Genomic DNA, 16,060 nt, shown 5'->3' with positions numbered 1-16,060 from the left:
AAGGGTGTAATTCTGAAAGCCAGATCATGTCCCTTAAGTTCAATAATGAAGTAATGACATTGATTTTTGAGTTATTTCCTGAAAACAGTAGTCAGCATAGGACAGCAGTAAATGAAAGTTAAAAAAAAAAAAAGTAACTACCACCAACAGAAAAATATGTATCTTTTCAATTTTTGCTCTGTCATCACCTTAGCACATAATTGGTTGGCTCTTAAAATTTATAGTTCAGTGAGGCAGTGAGAAAGCGTTGAGGCATCTCTTGCCTTACAGTGCTACATGCTACAGGGCTAGGCTTTTATTATTTTTTTCCCAGAATTTCAGTTTCTTAGAATGTCTTTGAAGTTCAAATTCATTTGACATTTTAAATGTAAAAAATGGTACACCAAAAAATGTATCTTTAAAAGACAGTAAAACCACTCTACTTTTCATTGACTCTAAAGATCAGTGTTTTGATGAAAGAAGATTAATTTTATTTAAAAAAAAAAAAAAAAAGGAAAACAATTTGGAATTAGACCAAGACAACAGACCATCGTTTCTTCTAGGGCCTATTGTTTTGTTTTTTTTGGTCTGAGTTTTCTGATTTCTCTAAGCAAAATGCCGTCTCTGACCTCAGACTCTGCTGACCAGTGAGCTGATGAGCAATATGGTGGCGTAGCAGGAGTTTTAGGGGAGGAGTAGAAGCAGGAGACAGAGTTACCTGGTACAGGTCCTCCTGCCATGGATGCTTCCTTTTATTTATTTATTTATTTATTTATTTATTTATTTATTTACTTATTTATTTATTTATTTTAACAACCTCCAGAGAAGTCTGAGACAGACTGGAATAACACGCCTAGCTCATATTAGTTCTCCATCAGTACTGAATAATCAAAAAGGTGGTGCAGACTAGCTGTCCTAGATCTTACTATAGGCACTGGCCTTCCGGAAGCCTCTATGTTAATTCCACGTGGGGGGAGGTGGGAGGGGGTGGGAAAGAGGGGACCCTGAGTTCCAGCGTGGTGCCCTTCAAGCAAGGCAGAAGCATGGAACTTCTCTCCGTTCTGTTGCCAGTGTTCCCAAGGTTGGTACTGCTAGACGTATTGCTTTTTTTTTTTTTTTAATGTTAATTTATTTATTTTGAGAGAGAGAGAGGGCAAGCAGAAGAAAAATAGAGAGAAGGAGAGAGAATCTCACGCAGGCGACGCGCTGTCAGCGCAGGGCCTGACACAGGGCTCGAACTCACGAAATGTGAGAGCATGCCCTGAGCCGAAATGAGGAGTTGGACACCTAACTGATTGAGACACCCAGGTACCCTGACGTGTTGCTTTTAGATACCAAGTGTTACAAGCCATTCCCGAGGCCATAGCGCTGAAATCTCAGCGCTGCTGAGGGCCATTGAGGTGGTGTCTCCCTTTCCCCGCAGGCTACCTGTACCTGGCCATTGAATATGCTCCCCATGGAAATCTCCTGGATTTTCTGCGCAAGAGCCGAGTGCTGGAGACTGATCCTGCCTTCGCCATCGCCAACAGCACCGCCTCCACGCTGTCCTCCCAGCAGCTGCTCCATTTCGCGGCAGATGTGGCCCGCGGCATGGACTACTTGAGCCAAAAACAGGTGTGTTGTGAGGACCTTGCTTTGGACATCTTTCCTTTGAAATTCTCTCTGGACTCAGATTTGAGCTAAATTGTTACATTTTTCCAGTCAACCTCCCCCCTTTAATTCCTCTAATGATCACCCTAATTTTAATCTCTTTGTTACTATTCTATTTATATAGAAATCAATGCCAGACACTGACAATAAGTGTATTTAGTGAATGTCAGCATATGCATTTGGTGAGGAGCGTGAACTGATCTTATCTTCGTTTGGATCCAAATGATGCATGATAGCAAAGGAAAATTTAGTGACCTGGTTTTTCTCTTCCCTTCCCCTTCCCTGTCCACTTCCCCTTCCCTTCCCTCTTCTTTCTTTCTTCCTCCCCTCCCCTCCTTTCCCCACCCCTCTCCTCCCCTCTCCTATCCTCTCCTTTCCTTTCCCCCTGAAATGCTTCTCCCAAAGCATGATGGGTCATTTGGCCAAATCTGCTGAGCATTTTAGAGAGGAACTTTAAGGGAATTGAATTCCTGTCTTCTCTATTTCTCAAAGGTCTTGCCCCAGTGGCTTTGTGCCAGCAGGATGAAGTGAAAAACCAGAAATGCTGAAAACACATGATGTTTTTAATTTTTTTAAATTTTAGTTTATCCACAGGGATCTGGCTGCCAGGAACATTTTAGTTGGTGAAAACTATGTAGCCAAAATAGCAGATTTTGGATTGTCCCGAGGTCAAGAAGTATACGTGAAAAAGACAATGGTAAGTTCAGAACATAGACACTGAGAACATTGTCCCCAGGGCACCCTCCTTCTCCTGATAGCCCTTCTCTTGGAATGCCATTGTTTTTTTGGTGACTCAGGCACCTGGCTGTGTACCCCAGTAGATAGCTCCCTGGCCTGGCACACATCCTTTCTGGGGTTTGATTGCTAACATGAGCGAGGGTGCTGTATTTGCCAGTGAAGAAGCCGCAGTCATGTGTGGCCAAGTGACTGAACACATAGGCCTCGTGGTACAGAGTTCAGGTCTCCATCCAGGCAGGACCCCTAAGTGTCTCACTCAGAAACCTCTGAGCAGCTCCTTCAAACCCCTTTCGTGCACAGTAAGCATAGGAGGGGCACAAAAGACATTTAACATACTTTCCAAATGTACAGGAAAGAAATTAATGAGGTTCCTACCTCACAAAGAGGCCCTATAGAGAAATCCCTAACTTCTAAGGCCCATAGAAGATTTTCCTCTTTATCAAAAGTTCTCCACTACGTCTCTAAGTCCACTTTAAGTCCACATTTACCTAATGACCAAGCAGTAATATTTAATCTTCAAGTACAAGATCCCAGGAGAACCTCGCCACAGAAGGAGAAAAGCTGGACTCAGTCAGCCTTTGGTGCCCTCCATACTCCCTGGAAACGCCCCTTCCAGGGATGTGAGGACAGCATGGCGCCCCCCCCCCCCCCCCCCCGCTTTCCCAGGGTCTCCATGTGCAGGGCCTTGGGGCTGACAAATCCTGTATTGTCACATGTGTTTGGTGGCTCTATCCCTGTGGTTATGGCTCCCTCTTTCCTAGGTCTGGTGGCCATTACTTGGGCCCAGCTTTCCTGGAACCACTGCGGTTTTCACAGGGTCCCGCTGTGGGTAGCACTTTGCCTCAGCAAGGCTCAGGCTTCTGTGGTGATCCTCTTTTTCAGGTTCTTTTTAAAAAATATTTTAGTTACTGACAAGATAACAAAAAATATTCAAGAATGTTTCAAAAAGGAAATGACCCAGAGTTCACTATCTTAACACATTTTATTTTTCATTTTTTACTTCTTGCCTTGCACATACATATTTTTACATAGTTACTATCACAGTGAACGTAAGTATTTTACATCTTTCCAGTTCCCTTTCCGGTAACACACATCCAGTGGGACCCTGGATGCTTACCAACAACATCAACACTTCCAGAAGACTTGGGCGCCTCCCTGAGGGTTGGCTCTCATGCACACAATATGATTTTCTCTAAGCTTTTCTGAATTTGCCTGACTCAAAGCACAAGCTTCTCTGCTGAGGGGCGGGGCTTATCTTAAGGAAGCAGGCCCTACCCCTCACCCATTTACTCCGCCTCCTGGGCCTCCGGAAGCTTGCTGTCTCCTTCACAGAGTCCCTTTCCTTGCGTCTCTCTGGTGTTTGGGGCTGTGGTGCCCTCAGTGAGGCTGTGGAGGCACTGCCGAAGTTTAGTCCTACAACCTGCATATTTTATTTGGATGCTGTCCTCAGATCCCCAGCGAGAATGCTGGTTTGCATAAAGGGCAGCTATTTCTGCCGTTTTGAAGAGCTTAAGAGAAATGGTTAGAGAGGCAGAGCACTTAGATGGGTCAGAACTTAACGGTCTGCTGGATGTGGCTTGGGGAAGTGTCCTGTAGCAGCATGGGGCCTGGGAGGAAAGATGTTGGCCCTCAGGCACTGAGAAGGAGAGGGAATGGAGAGAAGCTCCCTGCAAGAGGGGTGCAGCGTGGCAAGTCACCACCAGAGGGCAGAGCGGCAACCTTCTCTGGACTACTGTTTAAACTCGAGATTTTCCATTCCAGTTGCACCTCAGAATCATCTGGGGAGCTTTTAATAAATACAGATGCTGAGTCCTACTGCTTAAATATTATATACATACTAATATACCATGACTCAGTTGTCCTGAGGTGGGACTCCTACATTAATTTTTATGAGAGAGAGAGAGAGAGAGAGAGAGAGAGAGAGAGAGAGAGAGAGAGGGTGTGTGTGTGTGTGTGTGTGTGTGTGTGTGTGTGTGTGTGTGTGTGTGTGTTTTAAGTCCCTAGGGTGAGGCTAATATTGGAAATGTTGCAAACTAATGTACTAAGTGATTTGGGGTTTTATTATCATTGATAAATCCAACCCCTCATCATCAGTGTCTTTATGACTATAGTGTTTCAATCCTGTGCTAGTTTTGGGGGTAACAGAGATTGGGACAACCTCCACCTTTAAAGAGCTCAGATGCATAATGAACAAACAGTTCATTAATAATGAAAAATAGTTGATTCATAATGAAAGAGAGTTGGTATGTGCTGAGGGCAAGGAAAACACAGAGGAGGAGTGCATATGGGGACACAGAGGAAGCACACTGAACTGAGCCTGTGGGCAATCATGAGGGGCTCCCTGGAGGAGGCTTACTCTTGTGTTTTACAAATGTTAAATAGATACTGAAGATATGAGAATGAATTGGAAGGTGCCGTAAATATATGAAAAAAGTATGAAACATTTGGGAGACAAGTCAGTATGGCTGGAATGTAATGCAGAAAAGAGAGAAGAATTAAAATTCAAGGTGGGAAGAGGAAATGGGGATAAGGTCTTCTTTTGTTTAAAGTTTATTTTTGAGAGAGAGAGGGAGGGAGAGGGAGGGAGGAAGGGAGGGAGAGAGAAAGGGAGGGATAAAAGAGAGAGAGGGGAAGTGGATCTGAAGCAGGCTCTACCTGACAACAGTGAACTCTGTGTGGAGTCAGAACCCATGAGATCATAACCTGAGCTGAAGTTGAATGCTTACCCGACTGAGCCAACCACACACCCCACAGGGATATGGCTTTCTTGAAAATTCTTGAATTCCAGTTAAAGATTTTGGTCTCAGCTAAGGACTTGAGATCTTGGGACAATAGGGACATTGAAAAACTTAAAAAAAAAAACCTACTTGTTTGGCTTTGCCATTGTGAGCCATTAGTTTGGCCTTGGTGCAGAGAACTGATCCTTAGGGACTGAAACTCTGAAGCAAGAAGATCAGTTAAGAGCTTGTCATCAGGTAACAAAAGATGGTGGCCTGAACCCAGGGAGGGAGCAAGAGTGACAGATGGAAATGGACAGATCCAAAAGAAGTCAAATGAGAATAATAAAAAAAGTGCACATGGGAATTAGTAATTTGGAGGCATGAGGTCAGAAGCTAGCAGGTACATAAAAGTAAGACAGAAAATGTCGATGAGGTGTGCACGGAGTGAATATTGGGGATCACACTAAAGATGTAGGTTTGCAAAGAGGTAGTTTTATAACTGAACCTTAATGTACCAATTGGGAGTTAGGGTCAGAATGAGCTTCAGAATATCTCTACTTCAGAAAGACCTAAAAGACAATGGCATCTTCAGGGGTAGTTTTGGGGTCAAGGGCATGACTGATCTCAAGATGGGGGGTCTAGGAGAATGCCTGCTCCCATTTCAGGGGGGACTGAGAGGATCCCCAAATACTCGATGTTGCCTCACCTCCTGGCTGCTGTAGGCTGAAATGCCACTGTTAGGGCCCGGCCAGATCCCCAGGAGGAAGGCATCCCTCTCTCAGTAGGGCTTCTATGATTCCTGGGGAGGGTTGATGGGAAGGGAGCACAAAATCACAGCAAAACTAGGAATAAAATTTAGAAGCTAAACTTCCCAATGTCCAGTCTCCATCCGTTTTCCCCAGGCTGGACTTAAAGAAATGGGGACAACCTTGGGGCGCCTGGGTGATCAATCAGTTGAGTGTCGGACTTCGACTCAGGTTATGATCTTACAGTCTGTGAGTCTGGGCCCTGCTTCAGGCTCTGTGCTGGCTGCTCAGAGTGTGGAGCCTGTTTTGGATTCTGTGTCTCCCTCTCTCTGCCCCTCTCTCACCCACCCACACTCTTTCTCTCAAAAAAGAATAAATGCTTGAAAAAATTGGGAACAACCTGGATGGAGTCAGGGTCAGGCCCCCAGAGGGCAAACGAGTGTGTCTCATCCTGTCTTCAAGTCAGTGTAACTGCATCGATAGGAGGTTATTTCTTCCTCCACTAATGTGCATGCACACCTTCCCTTTGGCCGGAAATGCTCTCCCCGACCCACCTGAGGACGCCTGCACACACAGAACCAAGCTCACGTGTCCCCTTACCTGGAAATCCTCCCCATCTCTTCCAGCCGCAGTTGGCCACCTCACATCACCTGAGCCTTTTCAACATTGCAGTTTCTCGGTTGCTCTGCCTCTCTCCTCGTTCAAAGCTCTGAGTGCCTCTGAGAGCTACAAAGTGAATCAAATGCCTATGAAAAATACACACATCCATCCACACACACAGACACACATACCCACGTATAATATTTTTCTTTATACAAAACCATGGTAGGGAATTCTTGAGGTCAGCAGGACTTACACTCCTTGCACATCTTTGGCTTGGAGAACACTCTTGTGTGTGGGACATATACAAACAGCAGCTTCTGACTGTGCTGTACCTTACGTGTGGGGAATTCCACACACAGTTCCCTGTGGGCTTGAGTGAACCCAGCTCCGGACAAGCTGTGAGCCTGGGGAAGGGTCCCTGTCATGCCTAAGTGGCGTCTCACTTTGTTCTCTCCAGGGAAGGCTCCCGGTGCGCTGGATGGCAATCGAGTCACTAAATTACAGTGTGTACACAACCAACAGTGATGTGTGAGTAAGCCTTTTATTGTTGAGGGATATTTTTTTCTCCTAGAAAAATAAGCAACTGACAGAGGTCTTAAAGCAAAGCAGGACTATCATGTCCATCTGTGGAATACAGGTAGTAAGCCCAAGAAATAAATTTGGAGGCTACAGACGAAGGCTCAGTGTAGACAGTGTTCAGGGTGTGATGTAAGATCACTGGTGACAGGCTGTGGGTTTCCTCCTGTCAAGGAGAAGTGGTTCTCCATCTCCAGAGGAGCAAGGGGCATACAGAGCATTCCTGTGACTCCACTTCCCAGACCGACTCTAGCACACAAAACCCAGAACAGTGGGAGGCAGTTCACAGTAGCTGCTGGGGGTCAGATGTGGCTGGGACAAAAGACAGGCCAGATCAAGGGACAATGTCTGCTCACAAGCCAACAGAGACAAATCTCAAGCTGGTGGTGAAGGGAGGGCTGGGAGTGAGACTTAGGCCATCTTGCCTCCTGACCATTGACGGGGGGAACACTGAGGCCTGAGGCTTGAGATGACTTGTCCAGGGAGTTTAGCTTGTTCCATGGGAAGGGCAGGGGACTGGCAAGAACTGTGTCCTCACTGTGTGCAAGTTGCCTTGTGTATGTTCTCTTTCATCATTTATGAATAACTTTGAGGTGGCAATTGGTGTTCCCACTTTCAGAAGACACCTAGAGGCTTCAAGAGGTTCCGTAACTTGTCCCAGGTCAGAAGAGTGTCAGGTGGCAGAGCTGGGATTTAACTCCAGTCTGTCGGCTTAGAATTGCACCTGCTTCCCTCAGTACCGCTTGTGATCTCCACCTAAAGTGAGTGGGGGCTCTGATACTGTTTCCCTGTTAGGATCCTTCCCTTGGCTTAAGAGGAGATAAGGACAGGTCACGTACAAGACCCTCTCCTGGGGAACACACATTTAACATTTCCTTTTCTGGCAAGCTGTCAGTCACCCTTACTTTTGAGGCAGAAGATTGACTGGTCAACCTCTTTGCTGACTACTGGTTTCCCTAATGTGTCTCCTGCAGATGGTCCTACGGAGTGTTACTGTGGGAGATCGTTAGCTTAGGTGAGTATCCATGTGTGTCTATGGGGCGAGACTCCAGACAGTGAGAGTGGACCCCTCCCGTGCTCCCTCACTGTGGGATTCCACGGGGGCCATTTTTCTGGGGCACCACCAGATGGGACTGGGAAATAGAACTTGATGGGTTTCCGTGTGTGTGTTGATTCCCATGTTTCTCTTTTTGAGAGCCCTGTGTCTAATGTCATATTTAATACTAAGGACCTGGTGGCTGTGAGCTTCATTATAGTTTCTCTGTACAGAGATGTCACAGAACTGTTATAAGTTCACTTCTACAACTTTAATATGGTATGTTACACAGCCATGAAAAGTGATTTTTGAAGACCATTTAATAGCATGTGAAAACATGCATGCCCAAACCCAGAAATTTCCTTACACTGTGATCCCATTTTATAAATGTTCTACATGTTACACATGAAAAACCTGAAAGGACTCCACAGGAAAGGAATACAAATATTGTTTGCTTTCTTCATGCTTTTTTGTATTTTCCAAGTTTTCTATAATACACATGTACATTTTAGAATTAACATTGGGCAGTACAGATTATAGATAAAATAGGAATTGCAAAAACCTGACTGTGGACTTCCAAATAGGAAAAAGTTACATCCCATTAGTACAGTAGAGGAGTCAGTTGTGGGAAGGCCGACTCAGGGAAGAGAAACCGCACTGGAAGCAAGGAGCCCTCTTCTGGATCTGTCCACTGATGGAATGGCCGTACACTGTTGGGGGCGTATGTCCAGCGGTGATGTGGGGGGGGTTTGCTCAGAGGGGAAGATTACACTGGGTGTGCATCCTCTCTTGACGTGCCCTCTTTCTCCTAGTCTCTCGGCTCAAGAGGCCCGGGGCAGGAGACACTGTGCTCACCAGAGGGCCTCAGGACAACCCGGTTTCCTGTCTTCCAGGTGGCACCCCCTACTGCGGGATGACCTGCGCAGAGTTGTACGAGAAGCTGCCCCAGGGCTACAGACTGGAGAAGCCTCTGAACTGTGATGATGAGGTGTAAGTCAGCTGCACCCTGGGGCCATGTAAAAAATGTGTCTATGTAGGGGCATCTGGGTGGCTCAGTCAGTTAAATGTCCAACTTTGGCTCAGGTAGTGACCTCACAGCTTGTGGGTTCAAGCCCTGCATCAGGCTCTATGCTGATGGCTTTGGATTCTGTCTCCACCTCTCTCTGCACCTCCCTGCTTGTACTCTGTCTCTGTCTCTCTCAAAAAGAAATAAACATTAAAAAAATTGTCTATTTTTAGAGAGAGTGAGTGGGGAGGCAGAGAGAGAGGGAGAAAGAATCCCAAGCAGGCTCCACACTGATAGCACAGTCTGACATAGAGCTCAGTCTCATGAACTTTGAGATTGATGACCTGAGCCAAAATCGAGTTGTATACTTAACTGAATGAGCCACCCAGGCATTGCATACCCTGGGGCCATTTTATCTTAATCCTCCCCTGTGTGTCTCTTGGACAGAGTGACTCTAATGAAGGGGTTACCTGATTTATGCACACATGTGTGTATGTATACCTGTACATGCACACGTGAGATCCTAAATAACCCCCCTAAAAAGAAGGGGAGTCCCTTAAACTAACACCATTCTGTAACGGGCAGGGAACTGAGTACTTTCTAGGCACAGAATTCCAGGAGGAATTTAAGGTGATGATTATCAGGAAGGCTGGAATGAAAGGAAACAAATGCAGAAAAGATCTGAAACCAATTCATGAGATTATTTATGAATAAATGTAGGAAACCTTGAGAGTAACATTGGGGACAGAGATTTTAGGGCTTTGACATTAGAAAGAAAGATTTTTTGGGGGGGGTCACAGAATCTCTCTTCTGCAAGGATTATTTTCCAGGAGTAAGAATTAGGGGAAGAATTATTAGCTTTTGTGAAACCACGATTCTCGAAAGTATCTGAGTTAGCTGATGCCTAACTGGCATGATGTGAAAGCACAAGGCTCTAGGTCAAGCAAAGAATGTATTGTCCAAACCTAGCCATGTCTACGAAAGAGTGCTATTAATTATGGTACTGGTACAAGAGGCCATAAACCTAGACCACGCTAGGTTGATGGACTTCTGTGCACATAGGTTCCCCTGAGGCACTTGTTCCCAGTGTGAAAATTTGAGCCCCACTCGGACACTGGTTCTATAACTCTGGGGAAGGGGAGGTGGTACCAGGAGTCCACGTTTTAATAATGCAAGTGGTTCGGACCACATTTGGGAAAGTACTGTCTTAGACTAGTGCTTCCCAGACTGTGTTCATGCACGTGCAAGAGGTAAATAAATGATAGTAGAGGGAAGGTGTTCTGTGGTCACCTTGGGAAATTCTGTGTTAAGTCAGGTTAAACAAGTTTTTTGTTTTTAATGGCAAGACCTCTCAAGATTCTACTCTGCTAATCCCTAAGAGGGAGGTGTAACATGTGGCACTTTGCAAATTTATTGAAGCATGGAACCACTTTTTTAATGAAATAACATTTTGAGAGATACAGTATTCCAAGGGGTGTGTTGCCCTAAACACATAACTCAATTCTTTCCAGATAATCAGAAGAGCTGAGACCAAGATCCTATGGGAATGGTACTCAGGGAGGCACTAGATTTGCTGGCAGAAGAAAGGGGGACTTGAGGGAGGTGGGAGGCCTGATAGAAACTCAGTGCTGTACTCCGTGCTGCTGTTTAGGCGTAATGACCATGTATTGAATGGCTACTTTCTCTTTCTTCCATACTCCACACCAGGTCATGCCCAGGTCTGAAGCACAGTCATAGAGTTAACCGCTTAACTCTTTGTTTCCAAAGGTATGATCTAATGAGACAGTGCTGGAGGGAGAAGCCTTACGAGAGGCCATCATTTGCCCAGATATTGGTGTCCTTAAACAGGATGTTAGAAGAACGCAAGGTGAGCATGGGGTTCAGGTCAGGCTCGAGTCAGAGCTCCTCATGTGCGCTTTATGGTTAAAAAAATGGCTGCTACATGTCAACAAGTATTTCTGGGCATAGCCATTTGTATTAGAGGAACATAAAAGACTTGGCCCTTAACTTTGAGCAAGTTACAATTTCAGAGGTAATAAGAGTTCTGTAAAAGATAGGCACACGTGGTAGAACAGATAGAATTAGCACGTGAGCTAGAAGAAACCTCATCAGTAATTTGGCCTGACCCTTTAATTTTGTAGAAGAAATATGCACAAAGAGGTGAAAGTGATATGTCCAAGGACACGCAGCCAATAGATAATAGAGTTCTTATGGGGGAGGGGCAGGAATTCTATAAAAGTCCAGCAGGTGGTTGGCTACACTGCTATGAGGTGGAAAAGACAAGTCTAGGTGGGGGAGACAGAGTGCAAGTCACCCCAACCCAAGTGGTACCGAAACCAGAGATGTGGGGGAGGCCACCCACAGGGAGATGGGAGCAGAGAAAGGATCTGTAGAGAATGGGATGTTTTAGGAGGGACATGAAGAGACAGCAAAAAGTGGCTGGGGACACAGAGAGATGATGAAATCTTACCTGCTGAGGTCGAGGGGTGCATTTCAGGAAGAAAGTTGTCAAATACACATGGGAACTGAGGACAAAAATGTCCCCCAGGTACCTACTCCTTGAAACGTTAAGGGAGCTGGGGTATGACTGTTAAGTGCCACGTGTGGAGGCAGTCCTGGGGGAACTGGTGTCTCTGACCCACCCTTGCTCTTGTAGACTTACGTGAACACTACGCTTTATGAGAAGTTTGCCTACGCAGGGATCGACTGCTCTGCTGAGGAAGCAGCCTAGAAGCAACTCCACCCGCCTGTATGTTCTGTCTCCCTCCATTGGCATAACAGACCCTTGATGCCAAGAAAGCAAGCAAGACTGTGCCAAGAGAGGTGACCTAGAACATAAACATGTATATACATTACTGTATGTCTGGGACTTTACCACAGAACCCCCTGTGTGTGTATCTATAGTACACTTTGACTCTCATAGGACTGTATATACTGTTTTGAGTAAGAATGTGCTGAAATCAGAATGCCTGTTTGTGGTTTCATATGCAATAATATATTTTTCTAAAAATATGGACTTTATAGGAAGGTGTGTGAGTATAATTACGATAATGCATAACTCATTATCATCCTGGGTATTTTTGATCTTTACCTTCATAGTGAATGCTATAAAATGTTTGGCTCTGTAGAAGAAAGATCTTGTTAGTAAACCTAACCCCGGCCCTGATAGCCCAGGAAAGAGAAGTGGGGGAAATACCTTAGTTCTATCAGGATAGAGGTGAACATTTAAATGAGATCCTTCTCTAAACTTTCTCCCTTATGTGTAGAAGCCATCCCACTTGGTCATTTGTCAACTTTGTCATGTGTTTCCAGACCCCTCAAGTCAATCCAGAATGCTAACATCTAAAAGTAAGCTTAAATCTCATTCTGTACAAGTCTAAGAATTTTTAGAGAAGTAGAAGTTTGACAAATTAATGAGATTTAGTTTTAGTTTCTCTGGTAACATGGATTTGTGTATTTTAAGAAATTGAAATAAGAAGCCTGGAGTTCCATTTGGGAGACTTGTGACATTTGTATCCACTAAACATCCCTACATGTATTTCACGTTGTAAAGTTTCAGTGTTGATCAGTTGTGAGTTTACAGTTTATATTGTAGGCACATGTTGCACTGAGGTCATACAGTAAGTGAATAAATGTCTTGCCTACCCACTTTTTTTGTCTAGTAATGTTTCTCATAGGTATTGACAAACATCTTTATTATACTTTAAAGTCACTGTCCTTGAACTTGTCAGTAAGACCCATGTAGAGTAGTGGGTGGGTACTCTGCCAGATAGGGGATCTCAAGCTCCCAGGATTGGAAACATCTAGAAGTATTCAGTCTAGTCCATTTTCTTGCACCGGAACCATATACCTCCAGCTGAGGGCATAGAAACTATTGCAGTGTTAAATAGTACAACATACAGCATAAAGTACCATAGTCCTGCCACTTAATCTACCTTATGAATTTAGATACTATAGCCTTCCACAGCTTCAGAAGCAAAGATTTTCTTCACCAGAGTATATTCAAGCAGAATCAGAAAAAGCCAGGCTGCCAGCATGCCATGAATCAACTAATGTAGAGACTCAAATGAAGAGCCCTTAAAAATGGGTCCAAATAGTTTCTTTTGTTTTTTACCCAAATGCTGTAGATCTACTCCTGACAACTCCTAGCTTGAATGTACAGTATGTGGAAATGAACCAGAACAAGGATGACCTAAAAATGCAAATAAGATATTAAAATTTTGCATCTGACTTTGGAACAAACATTAAGGGTTCCCCCCTGCCCCATATAATAGTTTGACCTTCTTAATTCAAATTTTTATCGCTATGAATTTAAGTAATATGTAATTTTTTCACATCAAGTACATGACAAGAGAGATGGATTTGGGATAGTAAGAAAAAGAGTGATTATTATTAAAGTTTATTTATAACTTAAAATGCTAAGGCATCAAACCTGAAATACGTTTGAGGCCCTCAATCATCACAGGCAACTGATGTCCTTCTGGCATAGAGGCCTCAATACTGATTACTCTGATGCACCTGTACCACTGGCAAAGAAACCTTTGTAGTTTTGTAGCATTTTAGCAACATTAATATTGAAGGTTAATACGTAAGGTAATCAAACTGAATTAAGTCATGTAGTTTCCAGATTCTTGAAAAGCTATTAAGAAAGGAGGAGCTAACTCCTTAAAGGAATTAAAAATAATTCCACTATTGGGAACACAGGTTAGAATGTGGTGTGTTTGGAAGATTCATAGGACGCTGCCTTAGAAAAATGAAGTTATGAATTAAAATCAGGTAATATTACGCGTTAGAATAAGAACACATTATGTAATAGCCAAATGACCTAAATCTTCATTGACACTGAAAAGTTTACATTTACTTCATAAGGAAAACCTATTGTACTTATATAAGAGACCTAAAAAAATTCTGTGTATTATGTAAAGACGGCTTTAGGTATTTAGAGAGGATAAAGAAATGTACGCAACCTGAGATATGACCTCTATGGAAGTCAGGGACTCACTGCTTCAACTTGAAACCACGTTCCAGAGAGGGGACAAGATGGTGGAGAAGTAGGGAGCTCTGTATTTTCACCTGCCCGCATCTATCAAGCTAAGAAGGACTGAAGCCACAATACTCTGTTCTACAAGAGTGAAAGACAGAAGTCCACAAAGAAAGCCTCATAGGTGCGTGAGTGAGTGTGAACTGGGGAAGATAAAAATGGGCCAGGACGGGAGGCTTGGAGGGGAGGAGTCACTTTCTGTGCAGAGCATCGGGGAGCACGCAGAGCTGTAGAGAGACGAGGGGAAGAGAAAGAGAGGCTGAAAATGCTCATAGCGCTGTCTCTAGAGAAGAGAAAAATCTCGGCCCAGGACAGAGAGGGATCCTATCATCCCATCTGTACCCACAGCACACAGGGAGAGAGATCCATCCCCTTTAGCTGGTGCGTTTTCCTTGGGATCAGCACCCTGATCCCAGGCGCACCAGGAGAAACTGCTCCCTACCCTCCTACTCGATTGATCTTGGGCTAGGAAGCCGCCTGGCCTGCAGGAGTACATCTCCTCTCAGGCATTTTCATTAAAGTGCGTGGACTAGGATTTGGAAATGAGGCGGGGCTTGGAAAATACAACTTGGCCCTCCCACAGCACAGGGAGATTGGACCCAAAAGAGTGGACTGGGTCAAAAAGGCATGCCATTCTTCTCCCCACAACTATCAAGGTGGGGCCTGGGGGAGCAGCCTGAGACATACCTACACCAAACCACGCCCATCTGTGCTAGAGAGCTGCCTTTTTTTTTCTTTTTCTCCTCCTCCCCCCCCGCCACCGCACCATGCCCAGAAAAGACCAACATTGCTGCATTGTTATAATTAGACCAATTCTTGCCAGATATATTTTCCTTTATCTCATTCTTCTCTCTCCCCACTGCTGGTTTTAGCTTTTAGACTGTTCTTTGTCTTTTGTTGTTTTGTTCCCTCCCTTTTTTTTTTCTTTTCTTTCCCCTTTTGGTTTGCTTTGTTTGTGCATTTGCGTGCTTTTGTTTCCTGTGTGTTTGTCTGTTTTCCTTTTCAGGGCTACCTTAAGAAACAAACCAAATTACACATGGTGGAGAGTCCCAAATATCACTGAGGAATAAAATAACCAAAGGCACAAGAGAAACCAAGACACCACTAAAAGAACACTTCCTGAATGGACAGGCCCTGGACAGTCAAGGAGCCTCCTTTAATATAGCAGTACTAGCAGGTGCATAATGAGCTTTTAAAGTTGACAAGAGACAGAAAGCTAGCCAAAATGAAGAACTCTCCAATAACAAAATTCCAGGAAGAAGTCACAGCCACAGAACTGCTTAAAACAGATATAAACAACATAACACAACATGAATTTAGAACAAATGTCATAAAATTAATCACTGGGAGTGAAAAAAGCATGGAAGTCATCAGAGAAGCTATTGATACAAAGACTAAGGACCTTCAAAATAGCTGTGACAAGTTAAAAAATGCTATAAATGAGGTGCGTAATAAAATGAAGGTGGCCACTGCATGGATTGAAGAGGCCGAGAGAGTAGGTGAATTCATTATAGAAAAAAAGCTAGCTGAGAAAAAGAAAGAAATTTATCTAGGAGCATGAAGGAGAATTCAAGACCTGAGTGATACAATCAAATGGAACAATATTTGTATCACAGGAATTCCTGAAGAAGAAAAGAGAAAAAGGTCCTGAAGGGGTACATGATCAAATTATAGCTGAAAACTTCACCAATCTGGGGAAGGAAACACATTGAAATCCAGGAAGCACAGAGAACTCCCCTCAGACATAACTTGCATCTACCTTAGGCATGACATATCATAGTGAAACTGGCAAAATATAAGGATAAAGAGAGAATTCTGAAAGCAGCTAGGGCTAAAAGGGCCCTAACATACAAAGGGAAACCTATCAGAGTGGTTGCAGGCCCGAAAGAAATGGCAGGAAAAAATCTTCAATGTGATGAACAGAAAAAGTATGCAGCCAAGAATCCTTTATCCAGCAAGCCTGTC

At 44.2% G+C, this 16,060-nt stretch overlaps 1 protein-coding gene across 2 annotated transcripts in view; it reads left to right on the top strand.

The window, feature by feature from the left end:
- The window catches only part of TEK (TEK receptor tyrosine kinase), a 103,700-nt gene extending 90,997 nt beyond the window's left edge, over positions 1 to 12,703 (top strand). For both annotated transcript variants that reach the window (XM_029920923.1, XM_029920922.1), the window contains exons 17-23: positions 1,403 to 1,593; positions 2,213 to 2,326; positions 6,894 to 6,964; positions 7,987 to 8,027; positions 8,942 to 9,038; positions 10,822 to 10,921; positions 11,711 to 12,703. In XM_029920923.1, the coding sequence (XP_029776783.1) occupies positions 1,403 to 1,593; positions 2,213 to 2,326; positions 6,894 to 6,964; positions 7,987 to 8,027; positions 8,942 to 9,038; positions 10,822 to 10,921; positions 11,711 to 11,785 (689 nt within the window). In that variant the 3' untranslated portion in view covers positions 11,786 to 12,703. The remainder of the gene's footprint in view (positions 1 to 1,402; positions 1,594 to 2,212; positions 2,327 to 6,893; positions 6,965 to 7,986; positions 8,028 to 8,941; positions 9,039 to 10,821; positions 10,922 to 11,710) is intronic.
- The last annotated feature ends 3,357 nt before the right edge of the window (positions 12,704 to 16,060 follow it).

This window comes from Suricata suricatta, chromosome 13 (genome assembly GCF_006229205.1).
Source record: "Suricata suricatta isolate VVHF042 chromosome 13, meerkat_22Aug2017_6uvM2_HiC, whole genome shotgun sequence".
NCBI classification, from domain to species: domain Eukaryota; kingdom Metazoa; phylum Chordata; class Mammalia; order Carnivora; family Herpestidae; genus Suricata; species Suricata suricatta.
Note: the sequence above shows the minus strand (reverse complement) of the source record. Positions and strands in the feature narration are given on the sequence as shown.